The following is a 12,661-nucleotide window of genomic DNA, read 5'->3' as shown; positions in this document are numbered from 1 at the left end:
GCCGCACTTTTTTCCGGTTTTTGTAATCCAAAAAACCTCCTGCGGCTTAGAATCGAGTGCAAAGCAAGTGGGAGTTCTGAAAAACGTTGGTAGGTGCCGCCACAACTAACTTCTGCCGTCGAATATATGTAGCGCTACACAGACATGCTTTGTAGGCACAAAGATAAATACTGGCACCAAAACCCCTGCGTCAGTAAATAAATTTAAAAAAAAAAGGTGGAAGACGAGTTTTTTTCTCCAACCCGAGTTTCGACCACTGTATTTTCATACATTATCCAACGAAGTAAATACAAATTCCGTATTGTTCATCTTTGAATGTAGCAGAATTTCAATGTACTACAAAAATCCGACTGGCAAGACTGTTTGGGATGTTTGTCAATATGGCCAACTCTACGTTCTGAATTTTTTCCTACCTGTGAGAAGAGATGGCTGCTAATAGGAAACTGATGAAATGTGGATCACATACAGTATTCTCTTCACCATAAGAATAATACGAATATAAACATTTTGGCATGTATTCTTTCGTGTTTGCTGCTATCTCATTTAAATCCTGTCTGCCTAATAAACTACGAAATTAGAGTGAGACAATAGCAAACGCGGAAGAATATACGTATTGTGTCAGGTTTATATTCGTATTATTCTTATGCCTAATAGTGATACAGTCAGAAATGAAGCACGGCAACTGACTAAATTTTTAAATCTAAGATGACTAATTTCTGTGCAGAATTTGATGTACTAAAGAAGCGGGCGCAAAGATTTTCAAACGGAGAAAAATTTTCGCCTAACTCTCGTTCAGAACATGTTCTATCATACGCAGTCTATTATTTGGTTCTTGTTGGTCATTATCAAAGAAAGCAGCAGTGTAAGTAACAACAAATAGCAGTCTCTTGCCATTGTTTCGCTAATGAGACTTTTCCTCTCTTTTTTTTTAATTGTAAGCGGCGGTAGCGCGCACAAAAGCAAGCCATGCCGCGAGCGGCAACAGGCCGTAAACACGCACTGTCAGAATGCGACAAACAATGCATGACACTGTACAGTAATGCATTTTCAGCTTAGAGCGACGTAAACACCTATAACAAAGAAAACGGCACTTATCAGATCAAAGCAAAATAAGCAAACTATTCAAACCAGACGAATCACGTGAAAAAGGAAGGGTACCCGTATAAATACGGACGGAGCGCCTGACGCATAGCAATAGCTACCTGGTAAAGCTTAACTGCTAAGCTTATGACTCGAACCAAATTACTGTAGCTGTATCGTCATTCATTCGACCTAAATTGTGTCTCATATTACAATGGACCAACTTTGTTTCGATTTGGAGGTGCGACCTAAAACTTTTCTCTCCCCCTTGAATTTCGAGTCTCAAATTTCAGGTACGGCTTAGATTCGGGAAATTTTTTTTTTCCTTTATTTCGAGTCTCATTTTTCAGGTGCGGCTTAGATTCGAGTGCGGCTTAGATTCGAGTAAACACGGTATATATTCTAATAACAGACTTTTTGGCAAAATCTTAAGGATGCGTGCTTTTTACTTCATAGTGTAAACTTGTCTGGAAAGAAAACATGCAAAATACACTGACTGAGGTAGTTAAATAAAGTTGGAAAGCGGTCTGTGAAGTAGTAAGTGTTTCTGTATAAAGTTCAAGGGCATCTGGCAAGGCATGACTATTTTACATTAATCACAAAGAGAACCGATCTTAACTTTCATCTACAGCAGCTTGCACTTCACAGTTGAAAGCTGTCCAAAGTGCCACTAGGTGTCAGGGATTTCTATTTATTGACTCAGCTGTAGGGGTGCTTTAATATTAAAGAATAAATTTATTAAAATTTTGTGCATCATGCGGCATTTTTTTGCGTATCTCAGTGTACGTAATACCTCATGAACTGTATGTTGTACCGTGATACAATTTTTTAAGTACATTTAATGGCATATGTTGCACAGAAGTAATAAATTTAGAGGTCACACATGATGCAGAAGTTTTTCACACATCTTATTGTGTATGATGTTGTATCTCCTGAATTGTGGTAGGTAGATGGTTCTTACCTCACAGCAATTATTGCCTGACAGTAAGGGATATGTGTACCATTGGTCCAGCTGTTTAGGAGGACATGTGGAACATTCTCACACACATACATAAATACGTTTCTGTATTAGGTATATATTTAAAGAGCTAAATTTAGTAGCATGCTGCATGTAAGTAAAAATATTCCTTGGGTATCTTAGAAAGTGTATGTGTGCGGGTCTTATATACCTTTCCATAGAGAAAAGACAACGAAATGTCCTCTTCCTTCCCCATCACGCTATATTCTCCTTTGCAGCTTGTTCTGCAAGATGTCTCTCTCACTCAACAGTGGTGTGTACTCAGATGTGAAACTTTGTGACAGCATCTCTGACAGTCAAATGAGTCTTTGTTCTTGTGAAGTACCTCACATGAAATGGATTCAATATCTTTGATGTCTCCGTCTTGTGTAAATCCCACAGCTATTTGTAGTAATATAATTTACTTGAACTGCACAGGTGTAAGAATTTGAAACCATGCACCTTAAACTGTCAGGGACTGCTTAGTTACTAACTTTCTTATAGTACGTACATTCTCCTTCCTCTTTTAATCTGACAACTGGAACTGTAGTGAACTTTCTGCATAAACTGAGTATTTTGTGAGTAAATTTCATGAAATAAATGCATCTGTTTTATGGAAGCTAAAGTATATGAGAAGAAGTTTGATAACTGTAATAATTCCACTTTTTATTCCAGAGATAAATGCTAGTATTGCCATAAGAGTACAGTAATTATTTATTTTCTCTAAGTTTTTGGAGAGTATATGAAACATTTCCATGTATTTCATTGTGTAAGGTCTAGAAGACCACTTTTAGCCATGGTATTACAACTTAAGTGGAATATAAAAAATCATCACGTCAGAGCTTTTCATGGTATAAATGAGTTAATAAACTAATTTATGATATTATTTATTTGTTTGAACTTCCTATGCTGTTTAACTGACTTTCAAGAAATCTTTTATTGAACTTTGTTTTGTGTCTAACTAATTCTGTTTGTGTTAAATTGTTCAACTTGTGGCAGTTTCACTATATATACTTTCATTGCTTCAATATCTGACTATAAATTGAACTTGTAGGTTCGCCTCGTGGAAGTGGAGAGTGTAAACCTTTCGCCGATAGTCCATTCAGAGAAACCAGCTGCGAAAGAAATGCAGAATCTCCAAGCTTATACAAAGTTAAGTAGAACTTTTGGCTCTAAAAGAGCAAAGCGCAGTGTGGAGCAGCGAGAGGCTATGCAGCTTGAAGTTGAACACATGGAGCATCAGTTGTCACAAGCACTCAGCACAACAGCATTGGCAAAGAAGGGTTTGTTACTTTTGAATTTACATAAGGTTATAACATTTATCCTGTTACAGTTCATATACGATTCCATTAAATAGATATATCTAACTTCTCGTATTAACTGCTAGTCATGATCTAGTCCTCTAACATAAAACTAATGATGTAATAAAGTCAGTTTATTGTATTTTAGGTCTCAAAAACCAGTTGCCTAATATTATTTGATTGTCGAATCAAACAATGGAAACTCCAAGTTGGAATATCAACAAAATAAGGGAAAGATAAATTGCTTCTTACCATAAAGATGACCCATTAAGTCATGGATAGGCACAACGAAAATGCACACATTAGCTTTCAGTCATAACTTTTTTCAGAAAAGGAAATATACACACATTCATCCACACAAGCAAGCACACCTCAAGCACCATCTACATCTACATCTACATTTATACTCCGCAAGCCACCCAACGGTGTGTGGCGGAGGGCACTTTACGTGCCACTGTCATTATCTCCCTTTCCTGTTCCAGTCGCGTATGGTTCGCGGGAAGAACGACTGTCTGAAAGCCTCTGTGCGCCCTCTAATCTCTCTAATTTTACATTCGTGATCTCCTCGGGAGGTATAAGTAGGGGGAAGCAATATATTCGATACCTCATCCAGAAACGCATCCTCTCGAAACCTGGCGAGCAAGCTACACCGCGATGCAGAGCGCCTCTCTTGCAGAGTCTGCCACTTGAGTTTGTTAAACATCTCCGTAACGCTATCACGGTTACCAAATAACCCTGTGACGAAACGCGCCGCTCTTCTTTGGATCTTCTCTATCTCCTCCGTCAACCCGATCTGGTACGGATCCCACACTGATGAGCAATACTCAAGTATAGGTCGAACGAGTGTTTTGTAAGCCACCTCCTTTGTTGATGGACTACATTTTCTAAGGACTCTCCCAATGAATCTCAACCTGGTACCCGCCTTACCAACAATTAATTTTATATGATCATTCCACTTCAAATCGTTCCGCACGCATACTCCCAGATATTTTACAGAAGTAACTGCTACCAGTGTTTGTTCCGCTATCATATAATCATACAATAAAGGATCCTTCTTTCTATGTAATCGCAATACATTACATTTGTCTATGTTAAGGGTCAGTTGCCACTCCCTGCACCAAGTGCCTATCCGCTGCAGATCTTCCTGCATTTCGCTACAATTTTCTAATGCTGCAACTTCTCTGTATACTACAGCATCATCCGCGAAAAGCCGCATGGAACTTCCGACACTATCTACTAGGTCATTTATATATATTGTGAAAAGCAATGGTCCCATAACACTCCCCTGTGGCACGCCAGAGGTTACTTTAACGTCTGTAGATGTCTCTCCATTGAGAACAACATGCTGTGTTCTGTTTGCTAAAAACTCTTCAATCCAGCCACACAGCTGGTCTGATATTCCGTAGGCTCTTACTTTGTTTATCAGGCGACAGTGCGGAACTGTATCGAACGCCTTCCGGAAGTCAAGGAAAATGGCATCTACCTGGGAGCCTGTATCTAATATTTTCTGGGTCTCATGAACAAATAAAGCGAGTTGGGTTTCACACGATCGCTGTTTCCGGAATCCATGTTGATTCCTACATAGTAGATTCTGAGTTTCCAAAAACGACATGATACTCGAGCAAAAGACATGTTCTAAAATTCTACAACAGATCGACGTCAGAGAGATAGGTCTATAGTTTTGCGCATCTGCTCGACGACCCTTCTTGAAGACTGGGACTACCTGTGCTCTTTTCCAATCATTTGGAACCTTCCGTTCCTCTAGAGACTTGCGGTACACGGCTGTTAGAAGGGGGGCAAGTTCTTTCGCGTACTCTGTGTAGAATCGAATTGGTATCCCGTCAGGTCCAGTGGACTTTCCTCTGTTGAGTGATTCCAGTTGCTTTTCTATTCCTTGGACACTTATTTCAATGTCAGCCATTTTTTCGTTGGTGCGAGGATTTAGAGAAGGAACTGCAGTGCGGTCTTCCTCTGTGAAACAGCTTTGGAAAAAGGTGTTTAGTATTTCAGCTTTACGCTTGTCATCCTCTGTTTCAATGCCATCATCATCCCGGAGTGTCTGGACATGATGTTTCGAGCCACTTACTGATTTAACGTAAGACCAAAACTTCCTAGGATTTTCTGTCAAGTCCGTACCTAGTATTTTACTTTCGAATTCACTGAACGCTTCACGCATAGCCCTCCTTACGCTAACTTTGACATCGTTTAGCTTCTGTTTGTCTGAGAGGTTTTGGCTGCGTTTAAACTTGGAGTGAAGCTCTCTTTGCTTTCGCAGTAGTTTCCTAACTTTGTTGTTGTACCACGGTGGGTTTTTCCCGTCCCTCACAGTTTTGCTCGGCACATACCTGTCTAAAACGCATTTTACGATTGCCTTGAACTTTTTCCATAAACACTCAACATTGTCAGTGTCTGAACAGAAATTTTCGTTTTGATCTGTTAGGTAGTCTGAAATCTGCCTTCTATTACTCTTGCTAAACAGATAAACCTTCCTCCCTTTTTTTATATTCCTATTAACTTCCATATTCAGGGATGCTGCAATGGCCTTATGATCACTGATTCCCTGTTCTGCTCTTACAGAGTCGAAAAGTTCGGGTCTGTTTGTTATCAGTAGGTCCAAGATGTTATCTCCACGAGTCGGTTCTCTGTTTAATTGCTCGAGGTAATTTTCGGATAGTGCACTCAGTATAATGTCACTCGATGCTCTGTCCCTACCACCCGTCCTAAACATCTGAGTGTCCCAGTCTATATCTGGTAAATTGAAATCTCCACCTAAGACCATAACATGCCGAGAAAAGTTATGTGAAATGTATTCCAAATTTTCTCTCAGTTGTTCTGCCACTAATGCTGCTGAGTCGGGGGGTCGGTAAAAGGAGCCAATTATTAACCTAGCTCGGTTGTTGAGTGTAACCTCCACCCATAATAATTCACAGGAACTATCCACTTCTACTTCACTACAGGATAAACTACTACTAAACTTCTCTGGCAGCTGAACTGGAAGCAGCAATCTGTAAGGGGTGGGGAAGGGTTAGCATGGTACAGGCTGGTGGGAATGGTGGGGGGGGGGGGGGAGAGAACAGTGCTGTCTGGCATTGTGCATAGGGACTAGCCTGACAATAGGTGCACTTTTGGGAGGAAGGCTTCAAAGCACCCACTGAAAGTATACTTACCTTAGATGACCAACACCTGCAACCTGTAGCACAAAGACTTCCTTCCTATATTATAGATACAAACCATTTCCTAGATCACCTGAAATCCGTGCCTGTGCCATTCCCACCACACACCTTGCTTGTCACCATTGATGCCATCTCTCTCTATACCAACATCCCCCGCACCTGCTGCTTAACATTTCCTCAGTCAACACCCAACTGATTCCAGACCTATGACATCCTCCTTGCTCACCTTAATCAACTTTATACTTACCAACAATTGCTTCACATTTGAGGGGAAGACATACAAACAGATCAGGGGTACAGCCATGGGAACCAGGACATCTCCTTACTATGCCAACCATTTCAGGGGTCGCTTGGAGGGGGCTTTTCTGGGATCCATAAGCCTTCAGCCCCCGGTTTGGTTTGGATATATTGATGGCATCTTTGCTATAGGGACTCATAATGAGGGTAGCCTTTTAAAAATTCCTCAAATCTCTAAATACCTTCTCCCAATTAAATTTCACATTGGCCTTGTCCAAATGCCATGCCAATTTTCTTGAAGTTGATCTGATCCTTACCAAAGGCCAGCTACACCCTTCCGTCCACATTAAACCTAAACCTACTAACTAACAACAGTACTTACATTTTGAAAGTTGCCATCCTTTCCATGTCAAATGTTCCCATCCATACAATCTTTGCATTTGAGGCGAATGTGTGTGTTCAGATGCAGACTCTTTACAACAATACACCATCACTCTCACCTCAGCCTTCACTGGCTGTAACTGTCCCAACAGCCTAGTTCAGAAGCAGATGTCCCGGGTCTCACATCCAAACCTGGCACTGCTGATCCCTCCAAAAAACAACTTCGGAGTACACCACTTGTCACACAGTGTTATCCTGGCCAGCTACTTCGACAAGGCCATGAAATGAGATCCATTCTGTCTGAGATTTTGCACACCACACCTGGAATAGCTTTTCGTCACCCTCCCAATCTCCCTAATATGCTTGTCAGACTCTATGCTCCTTCTGCACCCATCTCCCTACCCTATGGCTCCTACTCCGTGACTATCCCCGCTGCAAGACTTGCTCTATGCAGCCTCCTACCACCACCTATTTCACCCATGTAATGGGCAAAACAAATGCTATCAAAGGGAGAGCTGCCTGTGAAACAACACATGCCATATATCAGCTGTTATGTAAAAACTGTTCGGTCCTATACATCGGCATGCCTACCACCCAGTTATCAGACAGGATGAATGGGCATAGGTAGAGGGTGTATACAGGCAACACGCAATACCCTACTGCAGAGCAGCCTCTAAAATGTGACAGTCATGACCTTGGTGCCTTTTTCGCTACACATGCCATCTGGAGTCTTCCCCCAGACACAACAAGGGAGGTGGCGCAGTGGTTAGCACATGTGACTCGCATTTGGGAGGACGACAGTTTAAACCTGTGTCCAGCCATCTTGATTTAGGTTTTCCATGGTTTCCCTAAATTGCTTCATGCAAATGCTGGGATAGTTCCTTTGAAAGGGCATGGCCAACTTCCTCCCCCATCCTTCCCTAATCTGATGGGACCAATGACCTCACTGTTTGGTCCTCTCCCCCAAATCAACCAACCAATCCCCCAGACACCAGTTTCTCTGAACTCCACAGGTGGGACATTTTTCTATTTTTCACCGTCCTCCCTCCCACCTCTGTTTCATACAGTGCACTTAGCTTTTTCACTCCTATTAACTTGTGCACAATGTTTTAATGGTAACCTCTGTCTTGCATATTACTCTATCTTCCACCTTTAAGCTTTCAAATTTCCCAAACCTGTCTGGTGCAGTGCCCAATAATCAGTCTTTGCTTCTCATCCCGTCCGGTAAGTCTCCCCTTACCGGGGATCTGAGCGACTTTTCGGAGCTGTACCCTTTTCTCTAAACCTCCCCATTCCTTATCCTTCATCCCTCTTCCTTCCCTTTCAACTCTTCTGCCAGAAGAAGGATCCACTGGCTCCGAAAGCTTGTAAAAGTTAAACCCTTCTTTGTGTGTGTGTTTTCCTGCCGCCACATGATGAAATAGATTTTTTACCTATCCATTTACATTATATTGACAATAATTGATTATTTTCATTATTAATGTTCTTGTTAGTAATACGTGCTATGTAATACCCTCCTAGTTCCCCTCAAGGCCCTCATGACTCTTTCGTGAGTGTGTGTCTGTTGTGAGCATGGTGTCTGAAGCTATTGCAGCACCTACTTCCTTTCTTGTGCTCGACCTTCCATCCCCAACTATCTTCTTTTTCCCTTTATCGTGGTGATAGCCTTTGATGTTGACCTGGCTATTTCTTATCTTTTGTCAGTATCTTCATTCATTTTCCTTGGAGCGCTTTTTGGCTGGAGTAATTTTGATCCCCTGCTGGGTTTGACCTTCATTTTCCAATTTTTTCTGTAATATGAACCAACTGTTGAAAAACACCGTAAGTAGCACCTACTGCCTGGACTGTTGATGACTCTCTGTGCACAATAACTACATAGACTCTTACATGCTCTTAAAAGCTAATGTGATTGACAATCCAATATGTTGGGGTCATGCAGCATTTCGTTAAAGCCCCCTGACAGGACTGGTATAACACTTCCAATGCCTGAGCTGCTAGCTCCCCAAGTATGTGAAGGAGTAGAAGCCCAACTTACTGGGGTGTTAGGAAACCTGGCAATGGCTGTCGTGCCAGATGACCTTTACTGCAGCCCTTCATCAGAATAGGTGCCATTAGAGTAGATGTTTTGTACGTAATACATATCAGATTGAACCAACACAATGACCAATCTGATTCAGCCATCTCAAGAGACAGATTTATGTATTTCAGTCTCAACAGTTACAATTCTCCTGCTTTCTGTACCCTGATACCCCATTGGAAGAGGGACAAGCCCGGAGACTGAGACTGAGACCAAAACAATTATTCAGTACCTGCTGTGTACTAGAACAAATGGAGATACTTTTACAGTGACAAAAACCTTTTTTTCTTTTCTTTTTTTTCAACACGCATAAAAAATGAGCAATTGATCGCTATTAATTAAAGCCTCCCTTTCTGCACAGTCTCAAGCTCTTCAGGCATGTGAATGGCTGGGTGACATACTAGTGACTATTGCCTTGTATAAAATTTTGAATATGATATAAGGAGTTATCTTCCACTGCAAACAGACAAGAAGGTACGAGCTAATGCTGAATAGCAAGGTTTACTTTTGTCCAGCACTTAAAAAAATGTCGCAAGGATAACCAAACAGATACAGGCAGTTTCATATTAGCCTTCAAAGAAAACATCCTCCTCAAAGAAGTTATGGTTATGTAAATTGAAACCTTGTGTTCCACTGCCCATGAGGAGTTTCCGATGTTTATGCTTTACTAATATGTCATCCCACTGGACGGCAGACCTAAAATGCCCAAATGGCTGACAATTACTCCACAAAGGCTGTCCTTGTGAACAACTGGTTTTGCACATCAGTTGTACTGAACGTCATCCTACCAGATCTACCAACCCCCTCCACTTTCGTGTTTGCTGTGAGAGCACCTCCAGAAACTGTTCCCACATAGAGAAGGAGCTTCTCCCTCCAGAGTCTACCAGTGATAGGACTTCCTCTTGGGACTCTTCTCCCTAGAAACCCACAGATCGGAGGCCCGACACCAGCCAGAGGCTGAAAGAGCCATAGTCTGTGTCCTAAGATTGCTCACTCATCATCGATCCCCACGCATACGGCGGATAAGCCCTCGCAAGAATCTCTGTGATCAGAGCTGCGAAAGAGGAAAAGAAGGAGAATTGGGAGAAGGCTACTCAGGTGACCCTTGAAGGTACCTGATCCCCTTATGCGATCTAATTCTTGTCCCTCAGCGTGATGATCCAGAGCAGATGTAATAAATGCTACTGTCACATGATGGAACTAATTTCCTCTTATTCTGCAGTCTGTATCACCCTCCAAGAAATTCACTTCACTGATGACCATTCCCCAATGTTTCATGATTACCATGCATTCTGTCAGAATCATAATGGTTGCAGGAGGGCATTTGGAGGGATCAGTACATTGGTTCATACAGACGTCATCAGTGAATGGATTCCCCTCCAAACCACATAGGAAGTAATAGCAGTGTGAGTGCAGACCACTGCAAAAATCACCATTTGTAACATTTATTTACCTTCGAACAGGACACTTACTTCCCTTGAGATGACCACATTAATCCAACAGCTCTCTCCTTCTTCTCTCCTACTTGATAATTTCAGAATTCAATGTTTTATAATCAGTATACATCTTTGGAGTGGATGAGTAAGAGTGTTATATGGTTTCCTGAATTCCTAAAAGGCTTTATTTTTGTGTAAGCTGTTATTTCAAATGTATCTTATCCATCATTTGATTTGGTGTTTCGCTTATCATCACGGCAAAAAAGTATAACACTGTTTTCTTGAAGCAATATTTGGAACAGTTTCTGTGCATTACCAAGTTTAGGTAAGATTTGTTGTTTCCGTGTTGTACACTTTGCCGATTTGACATTTGAATGTCACCTGCTGGGGGGGGGGGGGGGGGGGGGATAAAAAAAAATGATGTTCCAAAACTTGAAAACAAAAAAAGACCAAGAAAAATGGTGTGTGTGTGAATACCAATAAAGCTGGAATTAAGTGTTAAAGGGAAAGTGGTGGGGTGATAAATGCAGAATGCTTATTTACATAATCTATTCTGCTACATGAAATAAGGGAGGGGCAGCCACTTGCCTGTGGCAGACTGGTGCATGGTGCATGCAGGCACGAGGCAGATAACAGGTCATTTGTTCCTCCCAATATTTAAAACTGGATCTTGTGATTTTTTGTGTTTGAAGATTGATAGGTAAACAGTGGGCTGTTCTGAACCATCAGCTTGATGTTGAGACAACACTGCCCCCACACCAAACTGTGGTGCGTCTGTTGCAACCACATGCTGGAGCCTTGGCTGATAGGCGTCCAAGCATGGGGTGGAACGCAAGCCATTTTTCAGTGCCTTGAGTGCATAATGACAAGCAAGCATCCACTCAAATGCTGCATATTTCTTAGGAGTTGATTTAGAAGATAGGAAACTGAAGCAGCCTGCAGAAGGAATTGTGGTAGTACACGACTTTGCCTAATAATGCTTGATACTCCTTCACATTCATAGGGTGCAGAAGGGCTGCAGTAGCTGCTATATGACTGACAGTTTGCTGAATGTTCTAATGAGAAATAACATGTCCCATCTTTAATATAGAGGGTTGGAAGACATATGACTTTTCCAAATTACACTTGAGATCCCCATCACACAAGAACTGAAACGAAAGATGAAGGTTGCGAAGACGATTGTCGATGATTGGACCAATAACAACAGTGTCAATTAGGTAATTGATACAACAAGGCCTACATTGGATAAATTGCCCCAAATAGTGTTGGAAAATAGCCATGGCAAAAATCAGTCGGTTGTACCTGTGGAGGGCATACGATGTATTAACAACAAGAAGCTAATGTGAGTCTTCATCAAGTGGCAGCTGAAAATGTCCTTTTGACAGATCTAGTTTCGGAAAATATTGTTCACCCGCCAGTTTCATTATAAGTTCATCCAGGCAAGGGATGGGGCATATATCGACCATGGACTGTTAATTATCCGCCACCACAGAGAGGGTTTTTTTTCCTTTGGCCTCTTGATAATGACTAACAGTGTTGCCCATTGATTGTATGAGATGGGCTCCATGACACTTAAAGCTGTCAATCTGTGTAATTCTTCCTTCAGTTGAGAACAAAGTGCGAGCGATACAGGCCAACTATGGAAAAATGGGGTTGTGCTGTAGGTTTGAGAGTGGTACATCTACATCTACATCTACATCCATACTCCGCAAGCCACCTGACGGTGTGTGGCGGAGGGTACCTTCAGTACCTCTATCGGTTCTCCCTTCTATTCCAGTCTCATATTGTTCGTGGAAAGAAGGATTGTCGGTATGCCTCTGTGTGGGCTCTAATCTCTCTGATTTTATCCTCATGGTCTCTTCGCGAGATATACGTAGGAGGGAGCAATATACTGCTTGACTCTTCGGTGAAGGTATGTTCTCGAAACTTCAATAAAAGCCCGTACCGAGCTACTGAGCGTCTCTCCTGCAGAGTCTTCC

The 12,661-nt window shown here is 41.8% G+C and overlaps 1 protein-coding gene across 1 annotated transcript in view; it reads left to right on the top strand.

The window, feature by feature from the left end:
- LOC126183888 (uncharacterized) overlaps positions 1-12,661 on the top strand; it is an 86,230-nt gene that overhangs the window by 14,196 nt on the left and 59,373 nt on the right. The window contains exon 3 of the mRNA XM_049926206.1: positions 3,132-3,360. Within this exon, the coding sequence (XP_049782163.1) occupies positions 3,132-3,360 (229 nt within the window). The remainder of the gene's footprint in view (positions 1-3,131; positions 3,361-12,661) is intronic.

This window comes from Schistocerca cancellata, chromosome 1 (assembly GCF_023864275.1).
Source record: "Schistocerca cancellata isolate TAMUIC-IGC-003103 chromosome 1, iqSchCanc2.1, whole genome shotgun sequence".
NCBI classification, from domain to species: Eukaryota; Metazoa; Arthropoda; class Insecta; order Orthoptera; family Acrididae; genus Schistocerca; species Schistocerca cancellata.
The sequence above is the reverse complement of the archived record's forward strand: the minus strand, read 5'-3'. Positions and strand labels throughout refer to the sequence as shown.